General features: G+C 40.2%; 1 protein-coding gene across 1 annotated transcript in view; it reads right to left on the bottom strand.

The window, feature by feature from the left end:
- Window positions 1-18,171, bottom strand: part of lrrtm4l1 (leucine rich repeat transmembrane neuronal 4 like 1) — a 161,578-nt gene extending 143,407 nt beyond the window's left edge. Inside the window, exon 1 of the mRNA XM_072454839.1 lies at window positions 18,088-18,171. Coding sequence (XP_072310940.1) covers window positions 18,088-18,091 — 4 coding nt within the window. The 5' untranslated portion in view covers window positions 18,092-18,171. The remainder of the gene's footprint in view (window positions 1-18,087) is intronic.
- Between the last annotated feature and the right edge of the window lie 422 nt (window positions 18,172-18,593).

The following is an 18,593-nucleotide window of genomic DNA, read 5'->3' as shown; positions in this document are numbered from 1 at the left end:
CAAAGTCTGTGCATATGACTGAAAGCATCTCAGTAAAATCATCAATAAAACTTTGGCAGTGCTGGGGAGGTTTGTATAAAACAATGAAGAGAATGGATGGAGACCGTTTTAGCTCCATTTTAAAGGATACATACTCAAATGATGAAAACACCCCAAAAGACAACCTGCGGGTAATTATTTCATCTCTAAAGACAGCACAGACTCCACCCCCTTTTTTGTTTTCCCGTGTTTCAGATTCAAACTTAAAGTTGGGTGGAGCAGATTCTATCAGAACTACATTTCCTGTGTTTTTGTCAAGCCATGTTTCAGTTAAAAACATAAAATCAAGATTATAAGAAGAAATAAAATGATTAATTAAGAGAGATTTGTTACATAAGGATCTGACATTTAGCACAGCAAGTTTCAGACTAGTTTCAGTGAGACTGGGCTTTATCTTTTCACAGGGAATATGAATCACATTTCTCAGATTGGGCCTGACTCGCATTTTGTTTTTCCATCTGTGTGATGATGTAACTACAGAAATAGCACTAGGGGGGGGCTCTTTTTACATAGGGCCCCGGGTTGGTTTGATTTTTAATGTGACAATAAGTCCCGGCAACGCTGAGACCCAGTGCATCCTAGCTATGGGAGATACCAGGTGAAAGGCGAGGTTGGATGGGTGGTGGGGCTTTTGTAGCCAAGGAGAGTTTGGGACCAGGTGAGAGGCGAGGGGGGATGGGTGGTGGGGCTTTTGTTGGTGTAGTCGGCTTGTGCAGTGAAGAGTTGATAAGTATTGGCATAGCCCTTGCTATATTGGCCGTGAGTGGAGCCATCTTAATGCCTGATTTGATCAGACTTTCAAAATGGCTGGGAAGGCCCATGGGTGAGAGTGGAGATGAGAAGGAGAATGATGAATCTTTAGTGGGAGTAGATGTTGCAGGGGGAACCCAGGGCTGGTGTGAAGGCAGGGGCGATGACAGGGATGTTGTTGGGCTTGTCACAGATGGGTCCAAGGCCTTTGAAGATTGTTCCTTTGCTGGAGGCGGTGGAGGTGAATGTGGAGCAGCTGGAGCTGAATCCTTTGCTGGTGGTGGTGGAGCAGCTGCTGATGAATCCTTTGGTGGAGGCTGAGGTTGTGGTGCTTTTGATGTTGAAACATTGGCTCGGTCGCTGGCTGATGGAGCAGGAATTCTTCTCTCATTCCTCTCTTCTCTAACTATCTGCTCAGGACCCTGTCCAGGCCCAGTCCAATGCCTCAGAGCGTGGAGCAGGTTCTCTGTCAGCACCCTCACTCCACCTCTGCATAGGTGGGGGCCATTTCTCTTAAACAGGTCCTCTCGTTTCCAGAATAGATAGAAGTTCTCAATGTAGTGTAGTCCTCTCGGGGAACACTCTTTGGACAGCCATGTGTTCAGCTGAAGAAGCCGGCTAAACTTGTTTATCCTCCTGTCGATGTTTGGAAGAGGTCCACTTATGAATGTTTTGATCTCCATTTTATCAAGCACGTCGAATAACTTCAAGAAGTCTTTTTTCAAAACTTCAGTCTGTTCCCGCCGCATGTCCACTGCACCCACGTGCACAATCAGCTGTTTAGCTCCTCCATGCTTAGCCATAATATTTGGAAGGAGTGACGTTATCTCAGAAACAGTGGCGCTTGGAAAAGAATGTGTGTTTATCTTTTCATGCGTCACGTGACTTATCGCGCCGTCCCCAACCAAAACAATCTGCGTGACCTTGGCTCCTGGCACAGATCCTCCTCGCTGTATTTTGGCCACGTCATCTTTCATTTTTTCATTTAATTCCATCTCTGAAAGTGGTAAAAATCTGTTGGTGAGCTGTATTTTAGGTGACTTCACGTTATCTTTGTATCGTTTAGGCTTTGCTCCAAGTTTGTTCCAAGAAACAGCCTGGTCTTTCTGGTTTTTAGACAGTTTTGGAAACGACACAGAGTCACTGCGGTTTAGGCTAGCACTTTTTCTTTGTTTCCGTGGGCCAAAGACGATGACTTCAGTTCGCTGATCAGTTAAAGGCCATGCTGTCAGAGGCACAATCACCAATCTCAACAAAGTATTTCTTGTTTTCAAGGTAGAACTTCAACCAATTTAAGACCCGTACCAGTGATGCCCACCCAGTCCTCTAATCTCTGTAGAAGGATCCCGTGATCGACAGTGCGGAACACAGCACTGAGATCCAACAAGATAAAACAGAGGCCTTTCCAGCATCAGCGTCGTTCATCATGAAACGGAACATACAGTAACTCAATGTATGTATTTGAAAAGCATTTGAAAACGCTGTTGCATATGATCTCCTTACACTGCTGCTACTGCTCAAAACATGACTCAAATCACTTCCGATTAACAACAGCTTCAGTTTGCATGGTGCGTTCCCATTGGCCTCGTAGATCTGACCACACTGCGCTCACTGAAAGCAGGATCTATGGCTGCACTCTCCAGCGAAATGAGAAAATACATGGAGCTGTTTTGATCACTGCCCAGATTCATCACTGCCAGCTCGAGCGGATTTCGGCAGAATCACTCCTTTGAATGCATTAATCACGCTTCTTTAAATGAACATTTTGTAGCTTTTTGGCCGTGCTTGGTCTGGCAAAGTCGCGCTAAAGTAATGGCTCAGCATGCTGGAGGATATGATTCATAACTTCACTTTCTTGGCTGCGGCGGACTCTTTTGGGCCAATCTGTTCAGCACTGCAAGCTGCTCACAACCAGTGGTGGATAGTACTCATTTACCCAAGTACATACAATTGTACTTTTGTTTTTAGTTTCCAGACAATGCAATTTGTATTTGAGTAATATAATGTAGAGTGTAAAAGATTCCTCTGCTTCACTTTGATTAAGTTGAGTAAGTAAGTTAAGTAAAGTGACAAAAGCTCTATGTTCGATACATGATTTGAAAATCTGCAAGTTTTTATACTTTTTGTGGTTTATCCTTTCAAAATGCTGTGTTTTGTCTTTCAGCTTACTATATTTCAAATGTTATATGTCCAGGCAGTTATTCTGTCTGAGTTATGTTTCAACAAATACGTTTCATTCTTTCTTAGTACTTTTTTTGTAATTCTACTTGAAAAATATATATATATTTTTAAATGTGATACGCCACGACCTCGTTTAATAGTAGACTAAAACAAAATCTACATTTCTTCTTTCCATTTTACATGCAGCAAATGTTATTTGGAGCGTTTAAGATGATCTGTTTAAAATATTTACGTAATTTTAATGGAAAAAATGTGTCACTATAAATACTCACACAACATAAACATAAATATGGGATTAACTACTAAATATGTATGTAAATTTAACTTAACCTAATTTGATGGACAATATATACATTTTAATTCATTTATCTATTTTTAGTAGGTTTTTTCCCACATTGCAGTTCTGTAAAGAGTGCATTATTCAATGTGACTAGATAGATTTTGACGCAGAGAGAACATAGAATACATTAGAATAAAACAACACACATTATATATTGTTGTCATGAGCAAGAAGCAAAACGTGATAGTAAATGGAAACTAGGCCCAGCACTTCTAGGCAAGGAGCGTCTATTTGTAGAGCACAATTCGTACAAAAAGTAATTCAATTTGCTTCACAAAACAGGAAAATATGCTTTAAAATCAAAATACAAACTGATGAAAACAGAAATGATCCTTATGAAATTCACTTTAAAAGAAAGATAAAATCATTTCAGTCATATGCACAGCTAAACAGAACTGTTTTAAGCTTACCGTATTTTGCGCACGAAAAGGCGCACCGGATTATTAAGCGCACCATCAGCTCTCTGTACCATGTGTACTGGTCCATACATAAAGAGCACCGGACTATAAAGCACATAAGATAAACAAAACAGACGGATATGTCAAAGTCAGTTGAGCTTTATGAAACGCGTTCAACTCATTCAGATCAACATTGTTCAACATCAAAACACACTCTGCTATCGCTAACAGACACGTTAGCATATCCAAATCAATTCTCAGTCAAGATCACTTGTAAACACGTAGAATACAAACACAGAACACACTCTGCAACCGCTAAAAGACACGTTAGCGTATTCACAACAACTCCCAGCCTCGTTCAGTTGCAACACGTAAAATACATCACAATACACTCCACTTTTTCAGTTCATTCCTCGTCATCAAATCCTTCAAATGCGCCGAAGTACATCCTGCATAGCTAAGACCAGACATCCCGATTTACCTGGGACAGCCCCGATTGTTTACGTCCCGTGTCCCGGTTTAATGTCTGCTGGGGCTCATAATGGTAAAAGCAGCCAAAGCGCCGATAGTGCTCCGTGCTAAAATCTCTTTGGTCATGTGATCCCGCATCTCGGATCCATGCGGCAGTTCAGTGATGATTCCGGCCTTTTGATTCCCACAGTTGACTGATAATTTAGCCCGTAATAATATAAGAGTTCCAATGGTCTCTTGGCAGCAGCCATCTTGGGCCATCACCAGTAGGTGTCTGCGTTGTGCCTGACTGAAAATGTTGTTTACGTTTTGTGTGTCGCGTGTGCCGCGTGCAGGTAGACTACTATTCCCAGAATGCTTTGCACACATGTTGTTGTTACTTCCGGTTCCGGAGTACTGTAAATATAGTCGCGCATCGGCGTCTCGTGTCCCTAATCTTCTTTATACACCATGTACCACACAAAACATCTTCGCAGTCAGTAAGCACAACCAGAAATAAACCATATATTATGCGCACCGGACTATTAAGCGCACGGACGGCTTTTGAGGACGTTAAAGACTTTTACGTGCGCTTTATAGTGCGGAAAATACGGTAGATTTGAACATTGTCATAGTAGAACCTGTCTCACATCTTCAGACTGTTGTAGATTTTAGCTGCATAAAACTGAAACACAGATTTATGGGTTTTAGCAGAAGTTTAGTCCTGACTCTGGGCCCCAGCTGGAGACTTTTACACTTAACACCCTTTTTTCTTTTAGTCTGAAATAAAGATAAACCACAAATTCATATTCACTCACTGCAGGTGGAGTGCCCGATTATAGTATGCGTTCCAGCACCATGTAAAACAAATTATTATTGTGACCTTCTCCGTAGTGACCGGATTATGGATTTTGAGGAGGCGAAACAAATGCATAAAAATTAATGCAACTAGCTGAATAGATATTTTGCTGTCGGCGCCAACAATAGCTAAATATCGGGCCCTGGTTTGATTTGTGAAATATAAAATAATCAGTGCAAGTGCATAATGGCGTTTCATTTTAGATGGTGAAGTGGTCAACCTCCAGCATTTCAACACAAAACACACTCAGAGGGTTGTTGACAGTTTCAGCTTCCATTTTGAGGACTTTTCATTATTCAGAAAATAAGATATTTTGTTTTGAATGGTTTGTTGCTATGGCAGTGGCCCCAAGTGTTTTTTGTTGTTGTTTTTTTCCATTATCCTTTCCTTTTCCTGTGTTTTGTGCTTTGATGGAACACCTGCATGGTCCATCTTCTTAAAATACAGTCGTTTCCAACAAATACCTTTTAAAAACGTTTAAAAAGTAATAAAAATACCATTCAGCCTTTTTTCCCCACCACAAATAGTGACTAAATAAATACATAAATAAGATCCGTCAACAATCTTTTCTTTTTTTTTTTTTTACTTTATATCTTGTTATAATTTGTGACATAAGACTGCTGCACATGAGTAAATTATAATTAATATATGTGTAAATGTTGTAAATAAAATAATCATAAAAACTAGTTATCAAATAGATAATACAAAACCCAAATAGAACAGAAAACAAAACCACCAGATAGAATAAATTTAAAGAAAACACAAGTAGATTTCAACTAAACATAAATACAAACAAAATCACGGCATATTTAAATTAAAATAAGATTCCCATTTGGTCCAAAGTCGGTCAAATTTGTCTTTTTTTGTTTTTCTATTTCTCTGATATCAGTCAGAATAGCAAGTTATTTATGTGAATATTTATTTTACATGTGCCTTTATTTACTGCTCATAGTTCTTTATTGCAAACAGGATCACGTATATACAGATTATTCGTATGAAATGCACAGCAGAACTTCCTTGCTTTGCCTGAAATGTTTAGCCAGTAAATCTGAAAATGAAGGAAAGAAAATCCAATGAAACAAGTCAGAAGTATCAAACGAAATCAAAACTACTCAGATCTCCTTAAGAAAGACATCCGATATTCATTATTTAGCGTGCAACAGCTTTGGGGGTGGACGGACTGTACGATTAATAAAGCATAACAGGTTCTGACAAAATAACATCCACACAGTCGGATATGAAGTTTATCCGTGTTTAATTTGTAACGATGCAAACTCCATATCTTCTCCAAGTAATGATCTTTCTTTGCCAATCATTTTAAGGATTTGTTTATAGTGGAGCTGCGTGAGTGTCATTCCGTCTGCAGTTATAATTCTCACTTGGCTGGAGCCGGCAGCCATCATAAACTTTCTGACTAACCAACGTCCTCATTTAGTGCCTCTATAAATATTATAAACATATCGAAATTATCGAGCTCGTTTTACTGCAGGGAGCGATGAAATGTGACTCGTGACCTTAGGTGGCTTCATGTGGGACTCGGGATTCTCTTTTTGCTGTGTGGTCAAAATGAGTTGGCCCGGCTACGTTAAAGACGCTGTGTAACTTTTCTGCTGGAGCGTCCACCAGCTGCAGATCACAATGCAACTACAGCTGCTAATTTATCATTCAATACAGCCACAACGTTTACCAAAGAAGAACAGTGAGACATAGTTGTTGTTTTTTTAAATCTAAAGTTTTCAATTTTTCATATAACAACTAGCATTTTCCTTGTATAAATTGCCAACAAAGCTCATATTTGCGACATCTCACATCCCTTAAGAGTAAATTATGTTTATTTTATTACCTCAATGAGTTGTTTAATGTACTGTATATATTTAATTAAAAACATGTCAATCTGCGGCACACAGCGCGCACAGAGCTACATGAGCTTGTTTCATACTGAGCTTGTTTCTGCACGGCGCCTGCAGCAGCTAAAGCGCATCGGAGGAGACTCACACGCGTGTCTGTGAAAAGAACCCGGAGGAACACGAGGATGAAACCGAAAGTCCTCGCCGAGGGGCGGAGCCAGAATCAGTGTCACAGCGCTCAAAACACAACACAAGGTAAACACTGGCCTCACGTAACAAGGCTTTACAAACACGTGTAGATGCTTCTTGTCTTAGCTTATTACTACTAATTTACTGTCCAGATGTAACGTTACATTTAAAGATAATTAGATATAAGGCCCCGGTCACCTGCGACCCAGAACGGGAACAAGTGGTAGAACATGAATCAATTAATGAATACATTCATTAATAGACATATATAAAGATTCTAACAGAAACTAATTATGCTTTTTTTGCCTATAGTGTCTCACCTTAAAACAATAAAAAGCTACATGTTCTTCAGTATGGCATTTAACATTCTGTATCCATGGAGACCAACTAAGCCAGGTTACAGGTCAGATCTGTGGAGGGGTCAGAATGCATGTTTTACCAAGTAATTTTGACTAACAAACTTGCAGTACATATTGTTGAATAAATGATATTTCCAGACAATGAAAACACACCTCTATTTCCCTAAGGACACTTTAACTGTGAAGACAAGCAGGACTCCCACCACGATGGGGGGCCTGCCGACTGCATCTCAGGGGGGATGTAAGTAGTGTTGGGTTTTGGAGAATTTCTCACCTAAAAACGCAACGAACTTGTGCTGTTCCAGTGATTGGTGTGGATTTTTACCAAGACAACAATCTCGTAATTGAGATAAGATCATCTTGTACAAGCTCAAGCGTGGCATAAAGACTGTCCATTTAGCTGCAGGCACCAAACAGACCAGCATAAACAAACACAATTCTTAGATAATACTTCAGCTCAGACCATTTTTAAACATTCCAAAGTTCTTGTAACTTGCTTTTGTAAAAGTGTTCAATTTGATCCACTCCTACATTCCAGCAGCCAGTGGTGGGTGTGTAGGTCAAATATCGGCAGATTTTCTTTTTTTTTAATCCACTAAAATAACGCGGAGAGATTCGTTTTGCCGGATAGTGTATTATAAATAATGCCGGCAGTTTACTCCAGGACAGTGCCTTTTTAAACTTTTTTATCTCCATCTCTGTTTTAACAAAGTCACTTGTTTGGGCTGTTGTCATTTAGGATTAAAACACAATCCCTCCAAAGCGTCTTTAGGAAGGTCATCTTTTCCTTTGGCATCTTTAAGAAGCTTAGAACGAGCGAGTTGGACAATTCAACACGTCTGCTCATAAAAATAATGACTGCGGTATAAGGGCAAACAAGATCACTTTTTTGGCAGAGAAAAGACTAAACTTTATCCTGAATTGGACACTATACTTTGCGACGCAGTGAGATGTAATGGTACACTGCGGAACTTTTCTGCTCGTCTCAGTGATGTCATTGCTTTGCCTTTGCTTGAAATGTCCCATGGTAAACTCACCAGTCTCCATGGAAACAACCAAAAGATGCCATTGAACTAAGTTATAGGTCAGATCTGTGGTGGCGAGCCCAGACAGAAGAAGGTATTTTTGAACAATGAAAATGTTGGATATGTTTAATGCAATACTGTGGAACATTCCAAGTGATAACATCTCCATGGAGACAATAAGGTAGCGTATTTTCCAACGTAAACATTTTGCCATGTATCTTTTAATAAAACTGTATGCTAAACATACTAACTGCAAAATTCTGACCATTTGAAGACTAATTGTTATAACATTTTAACCATATTATTATATTGTTCCCTCGGTTTGGCTTCTTTCACCTTTGTTTCATTAATCCTGTTCACGAGGTCTTCGCCGAGCCTCAGAAAAAGTCTCTATTTCAAGTGAAGCCTTGCGTAAAACAGTGTTGATGTCTTTAGTCTTTTGCTATGTTCATGTGTGTCCGCTGGAACACGGGATTACGAAAAGAGAAGTTAAGGTTCCGACTTGTTTCCATCCATGTGGCGCGTTTTATCTCGGAAAGTTGGGATTTTGATATGACCAGTACTTTTTTACAAGCGTTTGCTAGAGCTAACCAGTAAGTTATGGTATATTATGTGTTGTTCACTCTTTCCGCTTTACAGCCTTATTCAAAGATAAATTAAATGCATTATTTGCCTCAAAATTCTACAAATATACGCCATAATGACAGCGTGAAAGACGTTTGTTTGAAAAATAAAACAAAAATGTGCTTGTACAAGGAATTCAAAAACAGATACTAATCAGTACTAAAACTAGAAACTTATTCGAACGAGTATTGATGCTAAAAAAAGACAAAAATCTGCTCTTTCCCGAAAAGTTCTGGAATGACCTTGAGCTACATCAGAGCGAACACAACTCCACGTGTTTAAACACAGAAATAACTATTATTTGTCTCTAGTGTAAGGTGCTTTTTGTTTCTTATTATTGCTGTATTGACATTTGCATTGAGTTTGAGCCTGTTCCTTAGCATAGCGTTTGACATTTTGTGGCAACACTAGTGCTAATACCTGACAGTAATGTGTTCCTTTAAATGACATGAAAAGTGAGTATAAGAAAAAGGACGGGACGATAAGCTCTTCGTCTCCTCATTTCACGGAGCTCACTTTGGAGGTGCTTAACTGGAAGGTAATGTTCCAAGTGACATTTCAAATATGCAACACAATGAAATACAATAAACATTTATGAGCTTTACAAGGATGTTTTTCTTGCTTTCACCATGGTTTATCATGAATAATATGCTACACTCTATGAAATGTTCAAAGCTACTATATTATGATGGTATTTCGAAGAACAGTTTTCTTGTAGTTTAACCTATCGTGTGCAGGTATTGGTTGGTGTAGTCAAACTCCAGGCATCGGAGCTTTGAAAGTCCCTCCTTTTAAAAGGTTAAAAGGAGGGCCTTACGAAAAAAAACGTTTTAGGCATTGTTCACAGTTCGGATGCTTTAATGTCAGCTCACCAGTTTCGACGTTGTTTGAAGAAGTCTTCTGTGAGCTATTTTTGACATTTGTGCAGAACAGCATGGGGTGAGGAAAACGCTCGGATAAAAGTGTTTCTGTTGCAGAGAAAGAGGATACGGAACAACTCCGGGCAGCGTGGAGGCGCTGGAGCGACATGTTGTGTTTTTTGCCGTGGCGAGTGCATTGTGATGAGTGAATAAAAGCTGATGGGGCGAGGTTCAGTCCACCTCTGAATAACGACACAGGCATCTCAGGCACAATCAGTATCGACGGCTCTGCTAAAGCTTTAAAATGTTTATACCTTTTCTTCAAACTTGTTGCATTGTTTGTTGAAGTCCATGTGGCAAGATTGTTATTGTTAGATACATTTATTTTTGGTCACAGGTATATTTATTCCTGAAACAATAAGACTTGAAATGCAGAAAGACCTCAAAACTTGAGCTCATTTTGGGTTTCTAGTGCACGTTTTTTCCGTCACACTGCAAGACGAGATGCTTATACAGATATTTTTAATTTTCTTCACTAACTTCAATTTAAATTGAGACAACACCAGATTACATTGTGCAATGGTTAACACAACTTAAGTTAATATCAGGCTCTAGGCTCCGTAAAGTCGCCATAGTTGTGCCGGTTAGCAAAGGCTAGCCCTACATGCTTGTTTTTGGTTGTGTTAAAGTTCGTAAATGAAAAATAAATGGGCAAAGATGATTCAGTTCATGGTGAAGCTCCTCTGCTACTGGGCCTGTGCTTACTACTGGTCACATGTTTGACAGAGATCGATCGATCGTAGACGCGGTGAGAGAAGAGCTCGCTCTGCAGCCAAGATTCCAAAATATCAGACAAGCTTGATATAAATTGCAGCGGTGTAACAATCCATCGCGTCACGGAGTCACAAACCTCTTCGTCTGTGTTTGTGAGCGGCAAGTTGTGAGCGAGAGGCAGAACACACTCGATCACGCACCCCACACAGAGGTACAGGAAACTGCACCGGGACAGAGCGTGTGCACCAACAAAACAGTCAACAGCGTGTAAGTGTTTCCAACAAGTAAATCTGGAAAAACATTTCACCAAACAGCTGTAAAGAACACAGAAACAGATCACACGTGGAGTATGATAAGCACAGGCTAAATGCATCAAGCAGATCACATACAATGAAGAAGATGTAGCCTAAATTTCACTATATGATGTTTTTTTTTTAAGTGAGTGCAATTTACATCTTATTATTTACTATAACGGTAATTAATACAGTTCAAAATAAATATGTTGCAGTTTATTAGTCACGGTATTTCTGTTTTATCATTGTCCCCGTCTCACTGTGAGACCAATGACCCACAGTTTTGAACCAAGTCAACATTTTTCAAAGAACATTGTAAATCCTGCAGAGGACACTCAGCTTTACACCTTTCCATCTTAATATACAGTCAATTTGTCAAGATGTAATTTGTAATTAAGTCTCAAGAAGAGAAGACTAAAAAAAGACTGTAACTGTCAGCAGATACATTCATTCTTAAAGTGGAAGAGAGTGGTACAAGATTTGACTTAATCTCCCCTTTTAACAGATTTACAAATTGTCACAATATTGATTCAAATTGTATTTTTTATTAATAAACATTTGTCCTAGTTCCCTGATTTTGAACAGAAAATAGAACTTTTTATTTGAAAATACATTTTGTACTTTACGTGTCTGTATAGTTCCATTAAATCATAGAATGTCAATGTTTTACAGTTTGAAGGTTGATTATGAATTGGGGCAATACTCTGGGAACTAAAAAAGATCAAAGTCTTGGCAGACAACAGACATTATCACAAGCTAACATAACATGACTAGCATGACTGAAGGGACACGCCCAGAGACGAGCTTGAGAGAGTGGAAGCCAATAGGCCATGAAGGTGGGAGATGCGTCTACAGGTGAGATGCATTCCTACGCATTTAGTTCAACTGATAAAAGTGTATCGTGAACGCGAACCGGACCAACTCAGAGAGAATGTAACAGGTGAGATAATGACAATGTTTCTGGTGCAATATTTTCTGTCCATATAACAGCTGTAAATAAGAGTACGAATAAGAGTATAAGAGGTTTTTTTTATAAGTTATCTGTTCATTCATTCATTTTATTACACTTCTGTGACTAATCTCCTTCTGTACCTAATCTGCGTTGCACCACTGGAATTTTTGCAATAAAACACCTGTAAATGAATAAATACATGGCAAGTTAAATGCCATACTGAGGAACATTCCAAGCAAACAAATAAATATCGACGTATGATTTATAGTTGGATTCTGTTCCTGGTTTTTAGGCCCAAAAAAAAACTTCTCACAATCTTCGAGCACCACCAGATCCAAACCAGGACAATATCAGGTTTAAGTTAAATCTAAAATCACACTTAACTATAGATAGGGGTTTTCTAAATAGTGATTAATCCAGAGAGGGTCAAAAACGTGATTAGATTTGACAAACAAAAGAAATGATCCTCGTATAACTCCTTTGCTAAACCGGGCACACACACACACACACTTTTCCTCCTTTTCCAAAATGTGCACTGCTGACCAATTACTGTCCGAGTATGTTCGGAGGAAGCTGATGGATAACTGAATATACTGAGGCTTATTTGAGCGTAATTGCCCCATGGCTGGATTAGAGCTTTGACCGAGGAAATAAGAGTATTCGGTCTGTAAACTAGGTTTTTTCTCTGCGTTATGCTGCATCATTGTACTTTGTGATCAATTCTTGTTGTTTGAAGGCACAAAAAAATGCAGAAATTGTCTTAGCAGGGAGACAAGCATGGTCTTCTTGGATTGCATCAATATAAGTTTGATTAATTTATTTAAAAGACGGATTATTTTCTGTTACATTCTCCACAGGGCGCATTGTACAAGCAGCACTTTCTGACAGACCACTTTAAAGTCAAGACAAACCTTTAAATTCAAATTCAGACCACGTACGTCTTCGATACTAATCTCCACTTTAGTCGACTATATGCCATTGTGGAAAATTGGTAGAGCCTTCTGAGTCAACTACAAATGTGCACTATGTAACTTTTTTGCATACACTTTCTGTCTCCATGAAACGAGCAGGCAATGCCGCCAGGACAAGTTACAGGTTGAAGGTGCACACATACAAACGTATATTTTCCCAAGGTATTTTAGCATTAAAAACTAGGACTAAATGTTTTTTTTGTTTTTCTAAATTATCTAATTACAATTTTTCTGATGAGCATTGCAATTGCCATAAGATTTGTGATTTGCGTTTCAATAGTTTGAGACATTTGAGAGAAATCAGCTTGAGGTCTTATACTTAATAAGTCAGGATATTTTGTTTTTGCAAAGGAAATAGTAACTTAAATTATTTACTGTTTTCACACATTGTGATTTTGATTCAATTACGATATATCTTGCAGCTCCATTAAAAACACCTTATTGCAAGATTTTGCTTCATGGCTATCCAATAGGACTGGGTTTTTATAAGTATCCAAATTAGCATTAGCTCTGAATCCTGGCATCAGCATCTTTCCTATGACTTTGTCTTGGTTTATGTTTTTAATATTTTCAGAGAGAAAGAGCGATCAATATTTAACTGATAACATGTAAAAAATGTGTATGATACATTTGAAGTATGAAATGACCAATGTAAGTAAGTAGTAAGTAAATTGTATTTGTACAGTATAGCACCTTTCACAGACAGAAGTCACAAAGTGCTTCACAAAACACAGAATAAAACAATAAAAGCACAAAAAACTTTCAGTGAGCAATACATATACAACAATATACAGTAAAATCAGTTCCTAAAACAAATGCATTTAAAAGGCTTGACTAAATAAAAAGGTTTTAAGCTGACCCTTAAAAGCAATATCATACGTGTTCAAGTCTGTGACATCTCCACATGTCATTGGTCAGGTCTTCCTTGTCTAATATACCATCAGACAAGGTCTAAAACTGGTGAGCTGGTGAAGCTAATAGAATTAGCATTTTCTAGACTCTCCGATGGCAGTGTTCTATCCAGGCTGCCCTCAATTTGCTGCTCAGGACCCCCTCTGCTTTCTACTCCCTCACAACGGAAAAGAATCAGGAGTCCGAATCAGAAGGGAAACCTCAACAAATTGTGTGATAATATACAGTGATATCATAACTCTTTTGTGTATACAAAATAAAGGAAAATACACAATTACTAGCTTTGAACTATATATTCATTGCACTTCCAAACTCTTATCTCAAAAAGACAGCGTGGACTGATTTTCTCATTTCCAATCTTATCATTCCTTGTCCTAGTCACAATGCATCTTATGTTCCCTGAATCCAAGAAACGTTGTTTGCCGATAATAACCTGCCACACTGGTCACTAAAGGAGGACATATGAATCATTTGCGTTGTGATTTGGAGAAAGCGTTTGACCGTGTCCTCGAGGCGACCTGTGGGGGGTGCTCTGGGAGGGCCTTTGCTCGGGGCTGTCTGGTCCCTATATGACCAGGTTCTCATTTATAACACTTTACGTAGAATTTGTAGTAAAAATGCCAAAACACAAACTTCTTCAAAATTGCGTTTTGGTACAATTTTGGGGTTTTTACAGATCAAAAAAATTTCTAAACCTGTTCCCAGTGCATTTTGAAATCTAGGGCTGACCTTTGTCATCGGTTCTGTTGATTATATTTATGGACAGTTAATTAATTTTCCATTAACATGAAATGTCTAGGCACAGTCAGGGATCAGAGGGTGTCCGGTTTGGGGACCACATAATCTCTTGTCTGCTGTTGGCAAATTATGTTTAAGGCTTCATCAAACCAGGACCTGAAACATGCACTGGGACGGTTTGCAGTCAAATGTGAAGCAACTGGGATGAGGATCAGCACCTCCAAAACTGAGACCATGGTTTTCGACTGGAAAATTGTGGCTTGCCCTCCCAAATGGAAAAGTTCAAATATCTCGGGGTCTTGTTCACGAGTGAGGGAAGGATGGAGCGTGAGATTGACATACAGATCGGTGCAGTATCTGTGAGTCGAGAGACAAAACTAAGGTCAATCTACGCTCCTATGATCTATGGTCATGAGCTGTGTGTAAACCGAAAGGACAAGATAGGGGATACACATGGTCAAAATGAGTTTCCTCCACCAGGTGGCTGGGCGCTCCCTTAGAGATAGGGTGAGGAGCTCAGTCTCACGGGGGAGCTCGGAGTAGAGCCGCTGCTCCTCCTGGAAAGGAGCCAGGTGAGGTGGCTCGGGCATCTGTTCCAGACGCCTCCTGGGTGCCTCCCTAAGGAAGTGTTTCAGGCATGTCCCATTGGAAAAAATCCCCGGGAAAACCCAGGACACGCTGGAGGGACTATGTCTCTGCTGGCCTGGGAACACCACCGTATCCTCCCGGAGGAGCTGGAGGAAATGTCTGGGTTTAGGGAAGTCTGGGAGTCTCTGCTTGGACTGCTGCCCTGATAAAATACCTTTGTATTGGTATTTCTTGGATGTTCTACTGGCAGCAGTAGGACTGAACCATTGAAAAAAATAAATGTAACCTTTGACTAGCGTGATTAAAATGCGAATATATGCACGTGGTTGTAATAAACACAATTTACCAGCATAAATAAATTTTATGATTTCAAAATTAGAAGCAAGGTTAGACTCTATTTATTTTAAAAAGTACATTTTGCCTAGGTCCCCTTTAAGCCGTTCAGATACCCTTTCAATGCCTAACTATCCAGTTACCCCGTTTTTCTCAAACTGTTGTTTCATCAACCACCCATCACCACCCAGGGCAAAGCCACCAGAATCCATCCAGAAACCATCCTCGCCTCCTCTTTACCTTTAGTCTGCGGTCTATGGAGGCCTTTTCTCAACAAATCTGTCAATATCTCCTTTCATCGTTCATTCATTCTCTGTTCAATAAACAACAAATGGAGTTGCTCGGGAAGGATATAATAAAATTACTTTTACTCACTCACTTACAGTAAATGGGGTGAAATCTTACTTACTTTGGATACACACACACCTTGTTAGTGAGATGTTTTCCCAATAGTCTACAACTATGCAGAGCTTGAAATGTCACCAGTCCTCTGGAGATTCTGGCAGAGGTGTCTGGGGAGGGGGAGGTCAAGGCATCAATCCACTCACACAATGAAAAGACTGACGTCCCAAAGGATTGTTCAGGGCATATTACACAAATGGCTTTCACAACTGCACTTTGCAACATGACATCCCTTTCCCACTGCACATATTTAGATAGACTGCTAATTATAGAGCTTTTAGTTGAAATAGCACATGCTAATTGGCGGCACTTGGAAAGCCCCTTTGAGCAGATGTGTAGGAAGCGTATCCCAGGAGCCTGCGCAGAGAATATTAAAAGAAAGTGGCAACAAATGCGAAGCCAAGATGATGTAACGGATGATGTATTTACAAATTTCTAACTCCTTCCCTGCAACGCTCTCCACCTGAGGGCATGGTGTCTTGAACAAGTTTATGTCAATTTCACTTTAAGCAGAATCAGTGTATTCTATTTCTAGTCTATAAAAGAGATGAGATTTCTGGTTTGTGTTCAATTCCTATACAATATAAAGGGAAAAATGCAGCTTGAAAAAGGTAATGGTAAAATCCACAATATGTTATGGGACTTTGCTGCTTAAAGGTGAACAGTGAACTTTCTGATGGAGGATTGTCACCTGCCTGTTTCCTTGACGATGATATCGCTTTAATAATACTCGTATAGCGTTTCTTGAGACACTCAAAGATGCTTCACATTTCAGCACAGAAAAAACAAGAAGAGAAAATGAGTGACAAAGATGTTATGTTGCGGTTATTTTAAAGCAATTTTGTTCCACAGTATGGCATTAAATCTGTATATCGCCACGGAGACAAGCAAGTAACACAACCTGGACCAGTTACAGGTTGGATCTTTATCCCTTTTTTTCTTTTTCCCCCAATAAATAATGAATGTACTAAACATCAGAATCAATGCATGTTATATTGGTTTAATGACATACCGTGGAACATCCCAGGCAAAGCAATACCATCACCGTGGAGACAAGCATGTAGGGGAAACCCTCCCCAGAAAAGTTACATAATGCAATGCACAAGAGTGAAGCCAAAATAGTCACGCTGTAATGTCAAATATTGCCTTAAATCATGTGTATATACAGCAGGTTCAAACGCTTGGATTTGCCAAACATAAAATCAAACGTATATTGAGCCTATTTATGAAAAATAAAAAAGGGGGAAAAAAGAGAAACTAAAAGTACACAAGTTTTCTGATTACCCATCCATAAAATCATACTAATAAAATAGGAACGTTTGTATGTTCTGCAGTAATCTCTACTAAATAAGAATTAGGGCATTTTGGTGCAGAGTTCATGACAATCTACATTACAATGTTTCTTATTCCTATTCTTTAAAGAAAATAATGCCTGAAGACAACCTGTACCATGGAGTCCTTCAGCTCAAATGTCCATTTAGTACTGAACTCAACACGTTGTTCCATTGGAAGGCAGAAAAGAAAAACGCAATACTTTTCAACCTGTCAAGTCAATGTTATGCTTAAAAGCCGTCGCGTTTGGCTTCTTTAAGGCGTAAAAATAGTCGAAGTAAAAAAGGAAGAGTGAAATGGAATGAAAAGGGAGCCGGGGGAGCTGTCATTCCAAAAGCGCACCGGTCAAAATATGTCAGAAATTCCAAGCAGCAGGGCAAAACCGGGAGATGGAGAAGGCAGATGGAGAGAATTTCACTGAGATTCTGGGCAAATGAGCGCTGCCACCGGGAATAAACTTGTCACTTTAGCTGTGGGGCAGACAACTGACTCACAGTGTATTGTATTGGGATTTTACGCACCGTTAACGCCAGATGGACCGCTTAAGTCGAGCTTTGCGGTGCCACACAAAAAAGAAAAGAGAAAAGATTTGGTCCCTGTGACTCGTGTCCCCCCCGCGCTGTCACACGCATCCCCGCCCCGGCCGCACCAAGCAATTTCACGCACACTTAGAAGAAATAAAGTGAGATCATTGCTATTTTAAGCGCATACAGCCCGTTCCAAAAGGTAAAGCCAGTTGCGCAGTGATGACCAGATTTGGAGAGACGCGGGATGGATCGTCAGCTGAGGCCAAATGCGACAAAACAATGACGGGAAAAGGAGCCAAAAGGTCGGCATTTCGCGGATTTAAATGCAAAAGGTTGGATCTTACCCATGCTGGCTCATCCGTATGCTCACGCTCCCCTCCGCAGCGCAGTCCGCCTGGGTGCGCGCTTCAGCCCAGTGCCTCCTGTTCCTTTTGTGACAGCGACGCTTTTCACGCCACGGGAGACTCGCCCGCTTTCATGTCCAACTTACAAACACAACCGAGACGTGTTCAAAGTTGGCCCCCATGTGTCCAGACGCTGCGCAACGACTTTCCCCCCAAATAACGGAGCGGTGCCATTCGGATCCAAGTTGCGCGACGTAATTCTCGTTAGAAACGCGGAGAGTTTGGATGTGTGTGTGTGTGTGTGTGTGTGTGTGGGGGGGGGGAGTGTGGGAGATGTGACCGGAGAGGACGAGGAGCGCGGGTAGAAATGCGTAAAAAGCGTGTGAAAGAAAGAGACACGGAGAGGAGGAGAGGAGAGAGACGCGTGAGGGAAGGAAGCAGCCGCGGCCACTGTCAGAGCACCTCCAGCGCACGGCGACAGCGGGCAGCAGCCGTGCGCGCGCCCG

The sequence above is a fragment of the Eucyclogobius newberryi genome, unplaced genomic scaffold, assembly GCF_026437365.1.
Source record: "Eucyclogobius newberryi isolate DKJ021-1_F unplaced genomic scaffold, fEucNew1.0.hap1 SCAF_2, whole genome shotgun sequence".
Lineage (NCBI taxonomy): Eukaryota > Metazoa > Chordata > Actinopteri > Gobiiformes > Gobiidae > Eucyclogobius > Eucyclogobius newberryi.
This window is presented reverse-complemented; position numbering and strand designations above follow the sequence as displayed.